Here is a 21,823-nt window from a genome sequence, read left to right as displayed (position 1 = left end):
GCATCTGAGTGTGTGTGTGTGTGGGGGGTGTACTTTCCCTTTCTTCTCCAGCGTCAACCATAGCTTCTGTTCACAACATCTGGGTTTTCTGGCAGGAAGCTGGGTGAGGTGTGAAGCCCAGCAGGGATCCTGAAAAAACAGAAGTTACCAGTAGTCAGACCACCAGAAGGGGGTGGGGAAGGGGAAAAGGTGCAGGGGCTTCAGCTGTGACTATCACTAGAGCAGAAATAACTCTGCAGTCAGGGCAAGACAGGATGTTTGAAATGAGCATTCTTACCCAGCAGAATACCAGCTCTTGGCTGAAGAACCCAGGAGGGGAGAGCAACAGACCAGGAGACGCTGGACAGCGCCAGGCAGAGGGGCTGCCCCAAGCTCTCCTCAGACTCTGGCCAGCCATTCTGGGGAAGGGGGAAGACAGGTAAGACAGCTGTCCTAGCTTCTGACTTTGTGGTTCATTCTGGAAGAGAACCATCTCTTTCTCACCTGGAGATTGCAAGAGCCCACGGTAAGGGGACCCCTTTTATTGAACGAATGAAGGTGAGAAAATCTTAACCTCAGCCCTGATCAGAGAGGAAAAAGACACTGCTAAGCTAGTCCAACGAGGCAGGGAATGCCTGGAGCCTCTCCCTTCTCCCTTCCCCCTCCTCCCCACCCCAAGCAAGATCTGGGGAAGAGTACAGGCAGGACGCCAGGAAAACTGGGTTGTGTCCTGGTTCTATGACTCACAAGCTACATGACATTGGGTAAGGACTAGACTCAATCACCTTTATGGTCTCTTCAGCTCTAAATTCTGTGTCTCCCCTGGGGGTGATGATCTTGGAGTGGTGATCTTGGTCAAGTTCCTTCATCTGGGCAGATCTCAGTTTCCTCATCTATAAAATGAGGGGAGTGGACTAGGGAACTTTGAGATTATCTCTGACTTTCTGTGACTTGATTCCTTTCAACCCTGACCAGTCAGAACTAGTTTCTCCATTTTTGACTACAGTCTTCCTCTTCCCTCGGCTTGCCTTGTCCCTTCTCTCTACCAGTACCTCTGCCTTTCTTTATCCCCTCCCCTCTTACTTACCCTCCTATAGGGTAAGATTGATTTCTATACCTAAGTGTATCTGTTATTTCCTTTGAGTCAATTCTGATGAAAGTAAGGTTCTAGAAATGACCCACTCCCACCTTTCCCTCTGCTGTAAAAGGTTTTCTGCACCTTTTCAGGTGAGATAATTCATTCCCTTCTACTTCTCCCTTCCCTCTTCTCCCAACCCAATCCTCTTTCTTACCCATTAATTTTGATTTGGGGGATCCCATCAAAGTCAACTTATATCCATGTCCTCTGTCTGTGCATATTCCTTCTAAAACTGTCCTAATTCTGATAAAATTCTTAAGAGTTACAAGTTTCATCTTCCCATTTAGGAGTATAAACAGTTTAAGATGACTGAATATCTTATATTTTTCCTTTTCTGTTTATCTTTTTATATTTCTCTTAAGTCTTGTATTGGAAAATCACATTTTCTGTTTAGCTCCAAGAGTCTTTTTTAAGAGTCTTTTATTTCATTGAATATCTTTTTTTTCTTGAAGGATGTACTCAGTTGCACAAGATAGGTGATTCTCTATTGTGATTCTGGTTCTTTTGCCCTTTAGAAAATGTCAATTCAAGCTTTCTGATCCTTTAAGATAGAAGTGGCTAAATTCTGTGTAAATCCCAACTGTGACTCTATGATATCTGGATTTTTTTTTCTTGGCTACTTGCAGTATTTTCTCCTTAACCTGAGAGTTCTGGAAATTGACTTAAATATTCCTGGGAGTTTTCCTTTGGGGATGTCTTTCAGGAGGTGAACAAAAGATTCTTTCAATGATGACTTTACCCTCCAGTTGAAGGAAATCAAGGCAGTTTTCCTTGATGACTTCCTTGAAGGATGTTATCTAGCCTCTGTTTTTGACCTTGGCTTTCAGGTAACCCAACAGTTCTTTTTTTTTTCTTTTGGTTTTTGCAAGACAGTGGGGTTAAGTGACTTGCACAAGGCCACACAATTAGATAATTATTAGGTGTCTGATGCTGGATTTGAACTCAGATCCTCTTGACCCCAGAGCTGGTGCTCTATCTACTGTGCCATCTAGCTACCCCTAGCCCAATAATTCTTTTTTTTTTTAGGTTTTTTTGTAAGGCAACCAGGGTTAAGTGGCTTGCCCAAGGCCATACAGCTAGGTAATTATTAAGTGTCTGAGACCAGATTTGAACCCAGGTCCTCCTGACTCCAATGCCATGCTTTATCCACTATGCCACCTAGCCGCCCCTAGCCCAATAATTCTTAAATCCTTTCTCCTAGATCTATTTTCTAGGTCAGTTGTTTTTTCCAATGAAATATTTCACATTTTCTTCAATTTTTCATTCTTTTTGACTTTTAATTTCTTGATGTTTCATGAAACCCTTAACTTCTATTTGTCCAATTCCAACATTTAAAAAATTATTTTCTTTAGCAAACTTATATCTCCATTTCTATTTAGTCAGTTTTACTTTTTACATTGTTTTCATCAGTGAATTTTTGTACCTCATTTTTCTACTTTTTTAAGGAGTTGTTTCCTTCAGTTTTTTTGTACATTCTTCCCCATGTTTTGTGCTTCTTTTACCAAACTTTTTAAAATAATTCTCTAGCATCACTCTTGTTTCTTTTTCCAATCTTTTGTAATGCTCTTAATGAATTTAAAATCCTTTTTGAGCTCTTCTAGGAGTTCATTTTGGGTCTGGGACCAATTCACATTTTTCTTTGGGGTTTTGCATTTAGATATTTTTTGAGTTGTTCTCTATTGAGTTTGTGCTTTGATTTTTCCTGGCACCATAGTGCCTTTCTATTATTTTCTTATTTTTTTTTTTGCTCATTTTTCTAGCCTCTCTTGTGACTCTTAATTTTATGTTAAATTTGAACACTGCTCCTGGGGTGGTGGTTACGTTGTTCCAACCTGCCAGCCACTGGCTTGGCCAGATGCCACCTGCCTTGGGTTATGTTCTCCTTTTTACTGAAACAGATCTTTCCTGACGTCCTTCCAAATTGCTGTAGGCTGGGAAATTCCTTCACTTGCTCCTTTTATTGATTCTCCCCCTCAAGAATTTGTTTTGAGGTATTTTTTTTATTTCTAAGACATAAAAAGAAATGATAATTTATTGTCTATTGTAAGTCATATATACTTAGAATGAAAATGAAAATGTCTAATCTGCAAAGCAATGCACAAAATGAAAAAATCCCATCATTTATTAACACTGTCATGAACAATTATACTAAAATGGCTATTCCCTGGTACAAACCCATTGCTAAAAATGCATTTTAAAAAGGAAGTATGGGATCCAATAGCTCTAAAACACTGTTACAAATGAAAGATATACAAGATATACCAGATATGCAAGATATACCAGATCTACCTGTAGCACTGCTTTGTATTCAAAATCTTTGAGGGGAACATTAAAAGCCTTCCAGGCAACTGAGTAGAACAGCATACCTCATCTACAATGCTCTATTTGTAGTGCTGTCTGGATGCTGGATCTAAAAATGACATTAACCTTTTTAAGGTTTTATAGTTGATAAAAGTCACAAAATGTGTCCTTACAGTCCAATTGATTTTATAGATTTCTTCATGTCAATGAGATCAACTCTACTTAAGATCAAACATAGATTTATCTCCATGAATAGGAGATAAAGATTTCTACCTTATGAAATTAGCTCCAAACTCATATCCTTGAGGAATCGACTCTTTGAATTGATGAATTCCTACAAAGCATTTCCAAATTTGTTTATTCAAGTAATTATGAGAAGTGGCATACTCATTATCTATACCCAATTAAGCATGCTGTTTTTTCCCCTACATTGAGAGTTGGTGAATGAAGATAAACAAGGTTGTGCTTTTAATAGGCAATAAGCAAATTGTACTCTTTGATTGTACCATTGACTAAATTGCTCAGGAACACGGTGAGTTGGGGCGCTAAATGAAGTCTATTCTGGGAGAATGACTTGTTTCCATATTCTTGTAATATTAAGCAAGGTTCCAGTAAATTCATAAAAATTACTCTTGTCAGTTTAAGCATTACCTTTAGAATGTGAATGTCCTCAGTTTGACTCACAAAGTGATTCCCATTTTCATGTGTATTGAGTCAAAAGCACTGAGAGGCACAGACAAGGAGACATTGGGGTTGATAGACCAAGGTAAACTTAGCCTTAATCTGTCAACTATATGTTTGAGGTATTTTTTAATAGTCATTTGAATTTGGGACAGTGCAAATGAGTTCCTGTCTTACTCTGCCCTTTTGACTCCATAATTTTATTTTTAAAAGAAAAATCAAAGTGCTAATTATCAATATAACTTAAAAGAGAAATCTTTACAAAAACTTAAAATTATCAAATTAATAGAATAAAAATAGAGAATTCAAATAACTCAATCTCAGGAGAAGAAATTGATTAAGCCAAATATGAAATACTAAAGAAAAAAAACTTCATGAGCAGAGAGATATACAAGTAAATTCCATAAACATTCAAAGGAAAATTAAGTTCAATATCATTTAAATTGTTTGCAAAAACAGTAAAAGAAGGGATCCTAGTCAATTCTTTCTATGATACAAATAGGATCTTTAATATTAAAATTGAGGAGAGTCAAAAACAGAGAAATAAAACTATTGGTCTATGCCAATAGGTCTAATGAAAATTGATGCAAAAATTTTAAATTAAATGATGACAAATAAGCTAAAGCGACATATAGTAAAAATTATATACAATTCTAAAGTTGTATTTTTTAAATCAGGAATGTAGGATTGGTTCAATATTAAGAAACTATAAAGATAATGCATAATAGTAATATCAACCAACAAAAATCATATAGCAGCAAATGCATAAAAAGTTATTGACAGAATACAATACCCATTTTTGTTAAAACACTAGAAAACAGGAATAAATGGATCTTCCTCAATATGGTAAGCAATAACTATGTAAAGTCTGGAGCTCACTTTAAATACAAAGAAGATAAATCACAGGTCTCCCTAATAATAAGATCTGGAGGTCCATGATCACCATTGCTATTTAGTATGATGCTAGCAATGCTAATAAGGCAAGAAAAAGAATGGAAGAATAACCAATAAAGAGCTCAAAAAATTGTCACTTTTTAAAAAAGATAGTTTGGTCTTGTTTATTGCTGTGTTATCATCATTAGAACCCTCTATAAATTCCTATACAATTGTCTTTTTCAGATGATGATCTACTTAGAGAACATGAGAGACTTGACTTAAAAAATTAAACTAATAACTTCATTAAAATTGTAGGAACGAATTCATATATCGTATCAGCATATACTACCAAGAAAATCCAGGAAGAAGAGGCAAAAAAGACAAATTTAACTTAAAATAACTACAAAATATAAAAAAACCAGAGAATCTTATCTAATCAAGATACTCAGAAACTAAATACGAATGCAAAACATGATTTACATAAATAAACCAGATCTAGATAACTGAATAAATGCTAATAACTTACAGATTGGTTGACCTAATATAATAAAAAAAGGAAATACTCTCTAAATGAATTTACTTATTCAGTGCCATACCAATCAACCATCCTTTGAAGAACAATTTATAGAACCAGAGAAAATAATAACAAAATTTATCAGGAGGAATAAAAGATCAAACACCCTAAGGAAAGTAGTTTTTAAAAAAGTGGAAAGGGAATAATTCTAACAATACCAGACCTCAAACTATATTTCAAAGCATCAATCATAAAAACAATTTGGTACTGATTAAAAACAGGGTCCATCAATACAATAGATTAGGTCTGCAACAAATACATCTCTTAATCTAGGGTTTGATAAACACAAAGCTACTAGGGATGGAATTGCTGTTCAGTGGGTTTTCGGTTGTGTCTTCATGACCCCTTTTGGAGTTTTCTTGGCAATGGTACTGGAGTTGTTTGCGATTTCCTTCCTTTCTATTTGACAAAAACTATGGGAAAAGCTAGGTCATAATTTGGCAGGAATTAGGATTAGACCAAACACCTCACACCATATGCTAATTAAGCTTCAAATGAATTAGGCAATAAAGATCACATCACAAATTGCTTTTTTTGTCCTTCATTTTTGAAGAAGACCATGACATCAGGGAGGTGATACTATGACAAGCATGTGAATAGGATTTGAGTGAGGGGGGGAGGCTGTGCTAAGTCACCAGCCTCACTTTCTCATCTGGAGCCCTCTGGATCCAATGGTCAGCTATTCATCAGGACACGGCTAGTGACAGTCAAGTGGCTGAGGCTGGATTCGAACTCCTGTCCTCCTGACTCCAAGACTAGTGCTCTATCCATTGTACCCCCTAGTGTCCTACATCACAAATTAGAGGAGTGAGGAAGAAATTACTTTTCTGATCAATGGATGGGGAAGATCTCATTGCTAAACAGAAATACAGAAGATAAAAAATGGACAATCTAGATTATATAAAATTTGAATGATTTCATACAAATAAAACCTATGTAGCTAAAATTTGGAGGGTAAAACACTTAACTTGAAAAAACTTTTCATTGTTTCTCTGATAAAGGTTTTATTTCCAAAATACATAAGTAACTGCCGCACTTATAAGAATAAGGGCTACACCCAATTTACAAGATTTCAAAGGAAATGAACAAGTTGTTTTCAAAGAAAGAAATCTAAGCTGTCAACAACTTATGAAAAAAGATGCTCCAAATCAATGATATCAAACTCAAATAAAAACAGGAGCCACCAAGGATTCTTGCAGGCTGCTTGTTGATTTAGAAAACCATATATTAACATGATGTTCTATTGTATTTCTATTTATTTTGTTAGATGTTTCTCTGATACATTTTCATCTAGTTCATATTGCATAAGATACTATGGTCAGTCTCATGGGCTTACTACTTCCTCTCTGAATCACCAATGATTGGAGAAATTCAATTTAAAGCAATTCACATTCTACCCACACTCATCAGATTGGTAAATATGACTAAATAAAAAATTGAGTTGTTGGAAGAGTCGTGGGAAAACAGGCACGCTGCTTTGCTATAATTGGAACCATGAACTCATGCAACCATTCTGACCAAATGATATCACAGGAAGAAGGAAGGAAAAGGAGGAGGAGGAGGAGGAGGAGGAGGAGGAGGAGGAGGAGGAGGAGGAGGAGGAGAAAGAGAAGGAAAAGGAGAAGAAGAAGAAGAAGAAGGAAAAAGGAAGAAGAGAAGAAGGAAGTTGAACAAAGAAGAAGAAGAAAGAAGAAGAAGGAAAAGAAGAAAATGACCCATTTGTACAAAATATTTAGGACATTTTTTTTTGAGGTAATGGAGAACTGGAAGCCAAAGGAATGCTATCAACAGGGAAATGACTAAACAAATAATGTATATGGATGGAATGGAATGCTATTGTATAAGGAATGATGAAGGGTATGGTTTCAGAGGAACTTTGGAAGATTTGCATGTACTGATTCACAGGAAAGTGAACAGATCCAGCAGAACAATTTATACAATGGCAACGACATTGCAAAGGCAAATGACTTTGATTGATTAAACCTCTCAACAAAACCAATCAAAATCCCAGGGAACCAATGATGAAGTGTGTTATCTCTTTTCTGAAAGAGATGTGATGAATTCAGGATTTAGAATGAGACAGACATTTCTGGAAATCACCAATTTGAGGATTTGTTTTGCTTGATTATATTATTTACTCCAAGTGTTTGAGTTTTCTTTTTTTTCTTTGGGATTAGATTGTGATGGGCATAGAAGGAAGTGTGGTGGGATACAAATGAGAGACATGCTGTGGCCAAAGCTGTGGATTAAGGCAAGAGTTGATGATGATGATGATGATGATGATGATGATGATGATGATGATGATGATGATGTTTGTCCTTCATTCTGGAATAAGACCATGATATCGGGGAGTGAATTGGATTTGCTTGAAGGGATGCTGTACTAAGTCACCAGCAAGAGCTAAACTGCAAGGTAGAAGACAATTAGATATGACACACCTCTTATCAGTCTGTGGTCATTTGTTTCCTCACTAGATTGTTTTCTTTGATTTTTTTTGGAGGGTGGCTGGACTCTCTCAGAGCCCAGTGTTTTCTGGACCTGCAACCTTTAACTCTATCTCTGAATTGTTTTTCAATCTCTTGGGGGCAGTGGGTTGGATCAGACTCCGGAATCCCCTGCTGTTAAGGGTTGAAGTTACAGAGTTCTGGCTTTACATTAGAAAAAGAACCTGAGATCTATTGTTGAAAGTGATATCTGAAGGAAGTGAGGGAAGCCAGGAGGCAGAGATATGGAAGAGCATGCCAGGCTCAAGAGACAAGCAATATGCAAAGGAATGGGAACTGAAAATGGGAGGGGGGTAGTCTTCGAGAAAGAGTGAGAAGTCTAAAGAAGCTGTCTCACAGAGTACCAGACTGTAAGAGGACTGGAAATTCCATAAAGGATCTGACTGTGGATGGCATTAAAGACCAAAGAGCACAGTTTTAAGCTTGGGCATAGAGGTAAGAGAAATCTTGACCTGTATTTGAGAAGTTCATTTTGGCAACTGTGTGGAAGAAAAGTGAGTGGACAGGGAGATCCAGCATCAGGTGAGAGGCAATGAGGGCCTACTAAGTGGTGGCAGCATCAGAAGAGAGAAGGGGACATGATGGAGGGATGCTGTGATGGTAGAACAATGAGGTTCAGTATTAGATTGGTTCTGGGGGATGAGAAATGATGAAGAACAAAGGATACCATTGAGGTCAAGAGGCTGAGCATAGGGAAGTTTGAAAGAGGGGTTGGGGTGCAGGGCTCCCAGGGATAGATGATTAATTCTGCCCCCCCCCAAATAGCAGACCTGGATGCATCTCTAAGTCCTCAGTCTCCACAGCCTCTCCTTTCATTTTGCATATGATTGGTCCTGGAGACAGCACCTTTGATAGGAGACTGTGACCAGTCACCTTTAATCATAGGAGAACAGAAGATATGGCCATCTACATGTTACTGAGAGAGTGAGAGGAGGAATTAAAGAGGAACCAATAAGTATTCCTGAAGTCCCTCCTGATAACCTTTTAGAATTTGACCTTAATAAAGAATTAAACTAATGTATGTTAACCACTAGGGTCTGTCCTAATAAGGAACAAATGGAAAGTCCAACATGTGTAAGGCATCAGAGTTTGGTCTTCAGAAAGAACAAACAGAATTAAATGAACACTGTTTATTTATCTCTAGGCTTGCAGTTATGCATGCATGGGACCAGTTAGGAGCTGGGCTCCAAAGAGATTTTGGAGAAGCTATTTATAGGAATTAGACTAAGGGCCATAAAATGATTGCAGCATCCAATGAGAACCAACCCAGTGCCATAGAATTGTCCCAAGACATCCCAGCATCCATCACAACTCCATTAGGGAGGTACTCCTCCACTCAGGAAGTCTGCTTCACGTTCTAGCTTGGTTAAGGGAGGACGAGTGTCATCAAGAGTTCCATTAGAGGAGAATAGTTGACTCGGGATAGTTATGCCTTATCAGTTACATTACAGGCTTCCATGAAGCATGGGAAGCTTCCTCTGCTTCCAGGATATCTGTGCCATCCTGTCACTGTTGATACAATGGGAAGATTTATATTTGTTATTAGAGAGAGAAGACCAATAAACAACTTTTATTTCACAGTTCCTCAAGAGCCTATAAAGACAAATCTGCCCTCAATGAACTTACTGCCTCCAATCCTTATGAGCCAGAGAAAATACCAGGAGAGAGTAGAAGGTATGGTTCCTGAAAGTCTTTACTAGGGGACAGAGAAGGTTCAGAGAGACCTTGGGCCATAGGACTGGACAAGACAGGTGGAACCTTGATGGTAAGAACCATGGGACTTCCTTGATTGGGTTTGGAAGACCCAATGCTCAGTGTAGACCTTTAACGACACTTTTTGAATACAAGGAAAGTAAATTTGCTGCCTGTAATATATTTATAACACTTTCTCTTCCCAATACATCCATCCCTCCCCATGTAGAAAACCAAATCATATAACAAAGAATAAAAAAAAAGAGAAAAAAATCATTTCAGCACAACTGTAGGCAATGCTCCACAGCCATAGTTCCCACCTCTTCCAAGAGGGTGAGAGGCTTAGCAGTCGCTTCAGAATGAGTGCCCGCTAAAGCAATGGAATTGAACCACAAGAACCCATGGTTCAGAAGTGGTTGGGGGGTGCATTGAACCTGCAGTTTGGAAGACCTTGGGTGAGTCACTTTGCCTTCATCTTCTTTAGCTTCCTCATTTGTTAAATTGAGATAATAGAGGTTAAGTGACTTGGGTAGTGCAGAAATTAGTGTTGGCTCTGAAGTCAGGAAGATGAGTTCAAATCCAGGCTCAGATGCTTCCTAGCTTTGTGACCCTGGGCAAGTCACTTAATCTCTGCCCCAATTTGTTTATAAAATGGAAATAATAATAGAACCTACCTCCCAGGGTTGTTGGGTGGATTGAATGAGACAGTATCTTGCCACTGGACCCAGACTACAAAGAAGAGTGTGAGACCGGTGACTTTTCACAGCCCTCCTTCACTTAAATTCAATTTTCTTGCAAGTCATGACATCTTCCTGATGTCAAAGGTCCTCTTTGAGAGTGAAGGAAAAATAACGAGAGCATAGTCCTGGATTGTTGAGTTAGAAAATATAAAGGACTGAGCAAACTTTACAATAGCATTTGATGTTATTATCAAGGATACTAGTTCTGGAATCAGGACCTGAATTCAAATTTCTCATCTGCTCACCTACATGTGTGATTTTAGGAAAGTCACTTAACCTCCATTGGCCTCAGTTTTTCCAACTGTAAAATGGAGTTTGACTACAAATTTTTATTTTTATTTGGCTTTAGATCCATGATGTGGAGTAATTGTGTGACCCCAAGTAAGTCACTTCAACTCTTTCTGAGTCTTAGTTTCCCTGTCTTATAAGTATGGGAGATTCAGTAAGTCCTTGAATGAACCCTGTGCCCAGGGGGAGGGGACATTGGGGAAGATAAGGGTTAGGTTACAGATCCAGCCCTGATTGAACTCAGGGTCTGATAGGAGAACCCAGGCTCACATTCAGAAGATAACAAGCAAATAAAAGAGCCCAGAGCTAATTCAAGGTTGTGGGCAGTGGCCATAAACTACCATCATAACTATCACCACCCTCCCCATCCCCATGCTCATCACCATCCTCACCCTCACCCTCAGCATCACTGTCATCCTTCCCATCACTATTCTCTCACTTTCATCATCTTCACCATCACCACCCTAACCACATCAGTTTCATAACTAACTAACTAGCTTTTGCTTAGTGTTTTAAGGTTTACATAGTGTTTAGATATATTTATTCCTTTTATTCTTACAACAGTCCTGGGAGAAAAGTGCTAGCATTATCCTCATTTGAACAGATGAGGAAACTGAGTCAGGCAGAAGTGAAGTGACTTTCCAAGGATCAGATACGAAGCATCTGAGACTGAATTTGAGCTCATGACTTTCCTGACATGTAAACAACTTGGTAAATGCCAACTACATACTCTATGTAGATGAGGAGCATTCTGAGGGAGGAAGGCACTAGCAGTGTGGGGAGGGACTAAAGCCCCCCCCATGGATGTGATATGGGACCTGAGGAGATCAGGGAAGCAGAGAGGCAGGAGAGACAGTCAAGACAAAGGCCCAGAGAGGGGAGATGAGGAGTCCCCTTCAAGCCATTGCAAGTAGGTTATTGGCACTGAAATAGTTTGAAGGGAGGAAGGTGCAATACAACTGGAAAGATGAGAAGGGGCCAAGTTGTGAAGAGCTTCAGATGCCAAATATCTCAAGAAACCAAAGCAGCAGCAGCAGCAGCAGCAGCAGCAATAGCAACAGCTTTATCACTGCCCTTGGCTTAGCAGCCCTTTACAGACTTTAGCTCAGTATCTCTGAAAGGTAGCCACAAACTACCAGTCTCATTAGTTCCATTTTTCAGATGTAGCTACAAAGATACAAAGAGGGGCAATGACTTGTCCAAGGTCACACAACTATTCAGGAGGTGGGATCTTAATGGAGGTCCCTCCTAATATCAGGACTAAGGTCACTCTGCCTATCCCCCAATCTCTGTCTTTGTCTATCTCAGTCTCTGTCCCTCTGTATCTTTGTGTCTCTGTCTCTGAGTCTTTATCTCTCCTCTCTCTCTCTCTCTCTCTCTCTCTCTCTCTCTCTCTCTCTCTCATACTCTTCGGTGTGAACATGCACACACAGGCACAACACTCACACTCCGTTAGTGGCAGAACCAAGCCTCCTAGCTGATTGTGCTCCTGGAGGATCCCTCCAGCAACAACTTTCTTCTGTTCTCTCTTACCCAGGGACCCTTTCTGCCTGGGAACATGGGGATTCAGCCTTTGGAAGTTCAGCTGAAAGCATTCAACTGCAGTACCATGAGGAGTGACTTCTCCCAGACTGTCACCAGGCTGTACTTGTCTGTCATCCTGGTCCTGGGCACCATCCTCAATGCCCTGGCCCTGTGGGTGTTCTGCTGCCGGATGAGGAGGTGGACGGAGACCCGGGTATACATGGCCAACCTGGCTGGGGCAGACTGCTTCCTGCTGCTCAGCCTGCCCCTGATCTTATACACCATGAGCCAGGACCACTTGGAGGGCTTCCTGTGCACGGTCCCCCAGAGCATCTACCTGATCAACAATTATATGAGCATCTATATCATCACCGCCATCGCTGTGGATCGTTACGCTGCCATCCAGTATCCTTTGCGGGCCAGGATGTGGCACTCCCCCCATCAGGCTGCTGGCACCTGTGCCCTTCTCTGGCTGCTGGTCATCTGCCTGATTTCTATACCTACTGCCTGGAAGCTAGATGGCTCCAACTTTTGCTTTGGGAAGAGTCAGACTCGGGGTTTTTGGACGATTGTTTTCTCCTTGGTCCTGTTCTTCATCCCTCTCGTGGTTCTTATTTTCTGTTCTGTGCGAATACTCCAGAACCTGTTCAGGAAAAGGGCCCAGGTGTCAGTCCAGAACAAGAGGCTGATCTGCAAAGCTTTATGTGTGGTTTCAGCTAATCTTATGACCTTCACGGTCTGTTTCCTCCCACAGCACGTAGCTTTACTAGCCAAACTCCTGACTGAGTACCTGGGGGCCTCTTGTCCTGTTTTGCAGCTTGTGATAACTTCTATCAGGGTAACCTCCCGCCTTGCCAATGCCAACTGCTGCTTGGATGCCATGGGCTACTACTTCATGGCCCAAGAGTTCCAGGAAGAAGTAGGGGTGGTCTTAGACTTGCCCAAGTTCCTTCAGAGTCATACTCAAGATAACCTAGATGCTGACCTCCCAGACCTCCCTAAGGGAGAAAAGGAGGAGGCAGCCTCAGAGAGTGCCCAAGCATTGCATTCCTTTTAAGGGGATCTGTGTAGCAGCTTGGCACAGAAGAAAAGATTCTGAATTTGGTATAAAAGAACTATCTCTGTTGACCCTCTGACTCCCTAAGAATAAGGCCCTCAGGATGGAGCCCAGCTCAGTGAGCACCCTCTCTCTATGGGGTCCCTTGGGTCAGTGGTGACATCTTGGAGGGGTGGCCAGGATGTGAGGGGCTGAGTTCCAACCCACCCTAAATGTCTAATCCCTATGGAGGAGTCACACACCCATTTGGGGTCTCATCTGAATTTCTTCCATTTCTTTCTGAACTAGGTTGCTTGTTCTAGTATGGGGTAAACTCAGACATTCTTTTTGGAACAACCTGTCTCCGGAAAAGAGGGTGGTCTTGGGAGCAGGAGACTGGGTTTGGCTCCTCCACAAATACTTCCTGGCCAAGCAACATTGGGCAAAGGAACTCTTCCTCTTGAGGCCACAGTTTCTTCCTCAGGAAAACAACAGGGTTTAGATTTAAGACTTTTCAAGATTCCTCCCAGCCCTGACACTCCAGGATCCTGTGGCTGGAAAGGATTTCGTTTAAGTGAGGTGCTATGGACAGAGCTCTGGATTGAGATGGTCTCATTTGTTGACCTCCAACACACCTTGTGACTTCTCTGGGACTAGGTTTCCTAATCTGTAAAAGGGGAAGAGGCTGGGCTTAATAACTGGGAAATCCATTATCCTACAAAGTTTTGATGGGGAGGGATCAGTCTTTGCCAGTAGAGCAAGAGCCTTGGCGGGGAGAGAAAAACCACTATAAACTGGGGTTCCCTGGGCTGACCAAGACACTAGGACTCATGTAATAATGATGATCAAACCTAAGATTTTCATGAAGTGTCGTAGACATTCACTTGTTTGGTCTTCACAGAGGTCCTGGGAAGTAGATGCCATCTTTATCCCATTTTACAGTTGAGAAAATTAAGGCCCATGGAGGTCAAGTGATTTGCCCAAGGCCATACAGCTAGGAAGTATCAAAGGCCAGAGTGAAACCTGGGTCTTTTCTCTTGCCTAGTCAGATAAGTAAGGTTAAATGAAGGGCAGGATGTCTGATGACAAGCTCTGTTTGTCTGTATTCTGTCTGAATGGGAAATTCCTCCAACAGATCCCTCTGAAGGCCTGAGACAAATCAGGTCCATGGGAGAAATCTCTCCAGTGGGCCTCTGAAGCACCCACAGATAGAGCTAGGTATTGGAACTAGGATTTTTCGTTGGTACAGTGCACTTTCTGGTGAGTTCCCTCTACCAATACAGATCAACCTTTTCTTCAACTTCTAGTCTTCAAGGGTTGACTGGGCAAGAATCTCTTAAGGGACTTGCCCAGTCAGTGTGTGTCAGAGGCATTTCCTCAGTGGATCCTTGGAGAACATTGGGTGTTACAGATGGAAGTCTGAATTCACCCCATGTTAAAGCAAACAACCTCACTGGGATTCCCAAAAAAGGATCAAGTAAGGACTTGATCTGTATTGGAAATAGACCCTCACATCCTGGACAAGCCTCCAAGATGTCACCAATAGCCCAGAGGAACCCATCAAGAGAGGGGATTGGTCTCATACAGACTAAGGCATACCCTGAAGGATCTGTTCTTAGTCAGGGTCTCTCTTTGCCTCTACCCCATCTGAATTCCTGAAATCTTTAAACACCAAGCCATTGGATAATTCACATTCAGAGTCTACCCAAAATGAGGGCAGGAAACTCTCTTCTATAAAAGGTACTCACTGTACAATATGGATATCCTGTGTGGAACAGACATTTATTTCCTCTACCATAAAAACTGCTGCTGTTTGTCCTTCATTATCACTTTCTCCTCTAGAACCTTCTGGGCCCAGCGGCCAGATATGGAGCAGGACAAATGAAGATGGCCCTGGATGTAAGACCAAACTTGAACTCAGGTCTTCCTGACTCTAGGGCTGGGGCTCACTTAGCTGCCTTCAAAAACTACCTAAGATGCAAAGGACTCACACTCAATGGTGAATAAAGGGTGAATAAATACAAGGTACATGTGTTCAGAAACTCAATATCTTCTTTGGGGTTCCTGCGTCACTATTTTGTATTTATCTTAGACTTATCTAAGACTTTAAATTGCCTTAGCTGTGAGCACATAGCAATTCCCTTAACCTCTCCAGCCTTTCAAGTCCCCTTTTGAATAGCTTAACTATCAGATTTATGGATCTGGGAAGAATTTAATGTAGGAATTAACAATTAAGGCTAGAGGTGGCCATTTCTCAGCATCTTTCATTTCCAAGTGGGCCTAGAAAAGGAAATAAAAAGGTAGAAAAAGGCACCAGAAATTGAGAACTTTATGAACTTCTGGCCCCAGGTGGGGAATGAGCATACGCCTTCCATGGCCATGGGCTTCTGCGGCAAGCCATCATTTTCTGCTGATCTTCCCCACCTCATCTTTCTCTGTCATGAGAAGTGTTCAAAATAGATGGAAGAAGTTGTTTCTCCTCAAAACTATTGGAGGCTGCAGAGGAAAATAGAGGAAAATATGTTTCCTATAAGTCTGTTTTATTGATCCAGGCAACCAATCATCATAAGATTACTTCAGCCAACAGGGATCCATCAAGGGAGGTCATGGTGTCCTCTTGACTGGTTGCATGTGCCTCGACAATAGGACAAGCTAGCATGTACAGCTCATGATAGATGACCTAAGCTAACAATAGGTCACACGCTATTCTTTCAAGTGGGTTTTGGGACCCACAAAACCTGTTCAAATCTCCCTTCCACACCAAGAAAAGTGCAACAAGGCAACATGGTGCGGTGGTCTTGGATTCAGAGGCACCCAGGTTCAAATCCTTCCACTTCTGTCTACTATGTGACCTTGGGCACAAGGAGGTGATTGCCTTGCCTCCAGAGCCATCTCCAGTTATCCTGATTCCTATCTGGCCACTGGACCCAGATGGTTCTGGAGGAGAAAGTGAGGCTGGGGACTTAACATAACCCCTCCCTCATTCAAATCCAGTTCACATGCTTGTCATGGCATTGCTCCCTGATATAGTGGTCTTCTTCAAAAGTGAAGGACAAATATTATTACCTTGGGTGACTTTTCTGAGCTTTCTATGTCCTTACTTGTAATATGAAGTGACTGGACCAGAGGTCCTATAAGATCCCCTTCAGATCTATGGTTCTATAACGTTTTGACATGATATTTTTGAGCGTCAGTGATAGAGGAAACATGAGAGAACGTCTCTTAGGGAATTGGGAGTCTTTCTTCCTCCTCCACTATGGTTTTGGATGGTCTGCCCACTCACCAAAGCATTAATTCTGTGAGGTCACAGGGCCTGAGTCTGAAGCTTGACTCTGTTGATCCCACCTATGTAACCCTGGGTAAGTCAGTTCATCTCTCTAGCTGTGACTCCAATCAGTAAACAAAAAAAGCATCTTGCTTAGGCACTTGCTGTATGGCAAGCCCTGGAGACACAAGGACAAAAATGCACCTTGAGAAACTAATCTAATGGGGGAAGTAAATTGTCCATATAGAAGGATCTATAGAATAAATGCAAACAATTTACTTGTTTCATAATAAATGAGCATTGAATTGGCTTGGGCTGGGCTGGGCTAAGGTCTTGCTTCCAGGCCCTGGGTTATGTGCCTATCTGTCCACAGGCAGCAGAGGCTGTCTAATATTGTCAGTAGGGTGACCGAGTCTTGAAGACCACAAACCAAATTCACCAGGTGACTCTCCTCCCTTCATTCAGCCTCCCTGAAGGTTTCTCTTTACAAACTTAGTCATGTACAAGGGGGTTTTCTGCTTTCCAGAAGGGGCTTTCTGTCATCAGAAGTCATTACCCTGACCACTGGAGGAAGTAGGAGTGGAAAAAGCCTCTTTGAGGAATTTCTAGCTCCCCCCACCATGCTTTCAACCACCAATGAGAGAACAGTCAATATAGAGGAAACCACCCCCATAACCCCTTGGAGGAGTCAAAAGCCAGGTTTTAGTGAATAGGTTGGTCACCCATTTTCCTCTGGCTCCAGCCACTGCTGAAGGGTCCAGTTACTTGGGGGAGAACATCTGTCCTCTGGCATTGTCCTGGGAGAAGTTCTCTCTGATCAGTCACCTCCCTCCCTCAGGATTCCCACAGTCAAACTCCAGGTGAGTTAATACCTGCTCTTTTGTGATGTGGGCATTGTGTAAATTCCCCAGAGGGGAGAGTGGGCAAAGGGGAGGGTGGTAGAGAGAATCCCCCATTTCTTTTCCCCATTTTAGTTGGGGTTGGAGTGGAAGGAGTGGAGATGGTAGAAGACGTGGCCTGTGGACCCCTAGCCATGTCATAAGGTCAGAAGAATATCGATCTAGAGCCCTCTCACCCTGCTCTCTGTCCCCAAGGGATTTGAGAGATCTGAAGGCAGTCTCTCTCTTTTTTTGCTAAATGGCAGTATACCTGCCCATCCTCTCTCCTTTCCTCTCAAGACTCTGGGGAGAAGGAGGACCTGAGGAGATAGCTCTAGGATGGAAGAAAATTTAAAAGAATTTAAAAGAAACCTTCAGAGTTAGAAGCTAATAACCAGTGTCTCCAGTATATATGGAGGCAGAAGCCTTGGGTTCTTATCATGTCTCTGCCACTTGGTATCTGTTTAACCCTGGAGAGGTGAGTCCATGCTTCTCAGTCTAAGATGTTTCTGGCATCAGTGAAATTTTCCAGTTGAACTGGGGAGTTGGGGACCAGGGCAAGGGAGAAGGAAGGAGGGAGACAAATGTAGGGGAAGCCCGATACAGTGATAAGGTGCATAGCGCTAATGGAGTTTTTACCGAGTCAACTTTAACTTGGTAGTGACAAAGTATGTCAAAGACAGAGAGACAGAGTGTTTTAATAATTACTTTCTTTGTGAAGAATCAATTTGCAGATCATGGGATTCCTCCCTTCCTTGGAGCTCTACCCTGCTGTTGTGGAGCCAGATATTTTATACATAATCATAAGTGGACAGATGACTAGATGGTGCAGTGGATAGAGCACCAGCACTGGAGTCAAGAGGATCTGAGTTCAAATATGACCTCAGACACTTAATAATTGCCTGTGTGACCTTGGGCAAGTCACTAAACCCCATTGCCTTGCAAAAATGAAAAACAAAGCAAAGACAAAAACCTAATCATAAGTGGGCAGGTGGATGATAGAACAATCAGATTTGGGGTTTGTGTGATCTTCCCAGGAGAAGGCCACCATGCAGGATGATACGATGAGAACATCACTTGTGGCCATCACATAGGACCCTTGTGTAAACATCTGGGTCGGTCATATAATGTTGGGGTCACAGTATAGAACAGAACGGGTCTGATCCCCTTCACTCAACAAAGGCAACACCATTCAGGGCAGGACCCTTCTTATTGAGGGATGATTTCTATTCGCTGTTTTCCCAGGTCCAGAGCCTGTCAGTGAAGAGGATTTCTAGAAACTAAATTATTTTAAAATTCATTACATATATCTTACTCATCGATGTAAAATCCTAACTTCTGACAATGGAAAGGAGAGGGAGAGAGAACTTTGAAGGATTTTTTCAGTGTAGCCTTTCAATGGGGTTCAGACTGAAATAGTATTGGGCTATTCTGGGTCTCAGGTGAACAAGATGGTTGCTATCATTATTTTTATTACAATGAATGATGGAGCTCTTCTTTCATTGGGTAGATTTCTGCATGAATGAAGGTGTCCAACAACTGCAATTCAGCCTTCAATTCCACAGGAGAGGCGTACATCTACTTGAGTATTTATGGCCTCTTCTTCATCTTTGGACTCATTCTCAACATCCTGGCCCTGTGGGTCTTTTGCTGTCGGATGAGGAAGTGGACAGAGACACAGGTGTACATGGTCAACCTGGCCGTAGCAGACAGCTCCTTGATTCTGCTCTTCCCCATCGTTATGTACTTCACGCGTTCCAGTTGCCTGGAGGATCTCTCTTGCCAGGTGCCCCAGGGCATCTATCTTGTTAATGCATACATGAGCATCAGCATCCCCATGGCAATTGGTGTGGACCGCTATGTAGCCGTCAAGTACCCACTGAAGGCCAAAGTCCTTCGAACCCCAGGCCGGGCAGCCATCATCTGTGCCTTCCTTTGGGTTGTGATCATTAGCATGTTGACTTTTCGTATCCTGTGGCAGATCCAAGACGGCGCCTTCTGCTTTTGGAAGATATCAGAGATCCACATCTCAGTGGTAATCTTCTCACTGGTAGGCTTTTTTTTCCCACTAGCGATTCTGAGCTTCTGTACATTCCAGATTGTGTGTAGCCTATTAAAGGTTCAGAAAAATGAGATCTCTGAGGCCAGAAAGATCCGCAAGAGTGTGTCCATGGTTTTGGCCAGCCTGCTTGTGTTTGTCATTTGCTTCTTACCCTTGCACATTACAATCTTATTGAACTTCTTCCTGGGATCTCTGGTCCATTCCAGAAGAGTCTTCATAATAGTCACCTTTATTGCCCACAGCAACTGCTGCCTGGATGCCATCTGCTACTACTTTGTGGCCAAGGAGTTTCAGGAGGTGACTCCTTTCTTCTGCCTCAGGAGCAGACAACCCACACCTATGACCCATCAAGACAAGAAGACTTGTGTAACCCTAATGTAACCTGAGGTCCAGCATCCCCAAGCTCAGTGATGACATAGATCAGGTTGGATCTTGGGTCAGCTCCCCAAATCATTTCTCCTGGGCTTGTTTTGCTTCCCCAGAGTTATTACCTCTGAGAAATCTTAGAATAAACCCCAGTATGACCCCTCTTCCCTCTATCAATTTGAAAAGCCCAAATGTTTGACTGACATTGCTAAAAAGTCAACCCTAAGATTGGAGCTGCCCAAAATGCCCCATTCTCTGTCTAGAAGGATGGATTCTAGTACTCGGGAACCTGGAACTCTCCTTTCAAGCTGCATGGATGAGAATTCAACCAAATCTTGTGTACTCTGCTGCAAAACAATCACAAGGGGCTCTAAGGACTGATAGATTGGTGGTAGGTGATAGGTTGGATTGGTGCCTACGTGAAGACTCTGCTCTTAGCTTTGCTGTAATCTGGTTGGTCTTAGAAAAGGGGGAAAGAGCATAAGGAAAGACCCTGCAATAGGACCCTATTATTATAGACCCAAGTGTAGAACTGCTTCTATAATAATAGGGTCCAATTGCAGGGTCTGTCCTTATGCTCGGGGTGGGGGGGGGGAGAGCAGCTCCCACCTACCACAATCTGAGAACCTTATGTTCACGTTTCATTGACCATCCTATCCTGGCGTGATTGCCACAGTCCTCTCCAGGGCTCTGGAGTCATTCTATATATTGATGAGCAGAGAGAGCTCAGTATGTCTAGTCAACTCCAGTCCAACATCTTCCTATGCATCATTATGCCCATGTCCTGGCCCTGTCCTTTCCCAACTCTTATTGTGGGACTACTAATTCAATCAGTACCATCATCTCTTCTGGGAAGACCTTATAAGCTGAACATTCTATGTCACTCTTCCAGACTTTTTTTACAAATATATCTTCCTTGATTAACATGGTGATTGGCACACAGTAGAAGCCTGGTAAATTCATTCATTCATTCATTCATTCATTCATTCATTTACTCACTCATTCATTCATTCATTTCTCCTGGTCCTGACATTCTTTGTTATAAGGTCCTTCTAGTTCTAATATTCCCACCTAGCAGGTTGTATGCTTTGTTCTAAATTAAACAATTAACAAGTATTTTAAACATTTATTTTATTTTATTTTTCTATTTATGTGCAAAGATAATTTTCAGTGTTCATTTTTGTAAGATTTTGAATTTAGAATTTTTCTCCTCTCCTCCCTTCCCACTTCCCTTCAAGACAGCAAGTAATCTGATATCATCTATCCATGCACGATCATGTTAAATGCATTTCCATATTAGTCATCAAGTATCTTTACCCGCCAGCCATGTGCTTGGAGCTGGGCCAGGATAGAGAATGAAGCACATCAACCCCATAGTCCTCATCTGGTCCCGCCTAACTCAGATTAGGAGGTTCTACATTTCATTCAGCTCTCATCTTCTTTGCTCCCCATTCTATCTGAGGCATTCTTTCTGGAATATCCTCTCTTTTCAAGATCTCCCTAGTTTTACTTTATGCATGGTAGCCACAGTTCAAATGCTAAGACTTACAATTGCAATTTTCGATCCAATCCAAAGCGGACTCCTAGGCTCACATCCTTGATGCTTGTCAAGTGGTCTGCTCCTTTTCCTTACACGATAATTGCATACTTTGAAGGGCCAATACCTTTTTTCTTTCCTGGCAACAGATACCCTCTTGCCCTGATAAGCAAACATAATCTACACACTTCCTCTCCTCATCTGATTCTGCTGATTTAGGAGAGAAACCCCAATTAGATTTTAGCTTCCTCTTTAGGTCCTTGCTGGTTCTGTCCATATTATTAGTCATCAAAATGAGTGAAGTAAACCTTTCCTGGTTTCTTATCAATGTGGGCTGGAGTTTGTCATTGCAATTAGGAATGCACCAGTCACCATGCTTTGA

General features: G+C 41.7%; 2 protein-coding genes across 2 annotated transcripts; both read left to right on the top strand.

Moving 5' to 3' along the window:
- The first annotated feature begins 262 nt into the window (after positions 1–262).
- Positions 263–15,354, top strand: LOC141489064 (G-protein coupled receptor 35-like). The gene is made up of 2 exons (XM_074189683.1): positions 263–418; positions 12,311–15,354. Exon 2 carries the CDS (start codon positions 12,332–12,334, stop codon positions 13,352–13,354), a length of 1,023 nt encoding a protein of 340 aa, XP_074045784.1. The 5' UTR covers positions 263–418; positions 12,311–12,331; the 3' UTR covers positions 13,355–15,354.
- Positions 15,355–17,303: 1,949 nt separating this feature from the next.
- On the top strand, positions 17,304–20,405 carry LOC141490200 (G-protein coupled receptor 35-like). The gene is made up of 2 exons (XM_074190435.1): positions 17,304–17,458; positions 18,987–20,405. The coding sequence occupies exon 2, from the start codon at positions 18,999–19,001 to the stop codon at positions 19,917–19,919; it is 921 nt and encodes a 306-aa protein (XP_074046536.1). The 5' UTR covers positions 17,304–17,458; positions 18,987–18,998; the 3' UTR covers positions 19,920–20,405.
- Positions 20,406–21,823: the final 1,418 nt, after the last annotated feature.

This window comes from Macrotis lagotis, chromosome 5 (assembly GCF_037893015.1).
Source record: "Macrotis lagotis isolate mMagLag1 chromosome 5, bilby.v1.9.chrom.fasta, whole genome shotgun sequence".
Classification (NCBI taxonomy): domain Eukaryota; kingdom Metazoa; phylum Chordata; class Mammalia; order Peramelemorphia; family Peramelidae; genus Macrotis; species Macrotis lagotis.
Note: the sequence above shows the minus strand (reverse complement) of the source record. Positions and strands in the feature narration are given on the sequence as shown.

Excerpts from the sequence above, each read along its gene's own strand:
- LOC141489064 (XM_074189683.1), top strand. The coding sequence starts at position 12,332 with ATGGGGATTCAGCCTTTGGAAGTTCAGCTGAAAGCATTCAACTGCAGT.
- LOC141490200 (XM_074190435.1), top strand. The coding sequence starts at position 18,999 with ATGAAGGTGTCCAACAACTGCAATTCAGCCTTCAATTCCACAGGAGAG.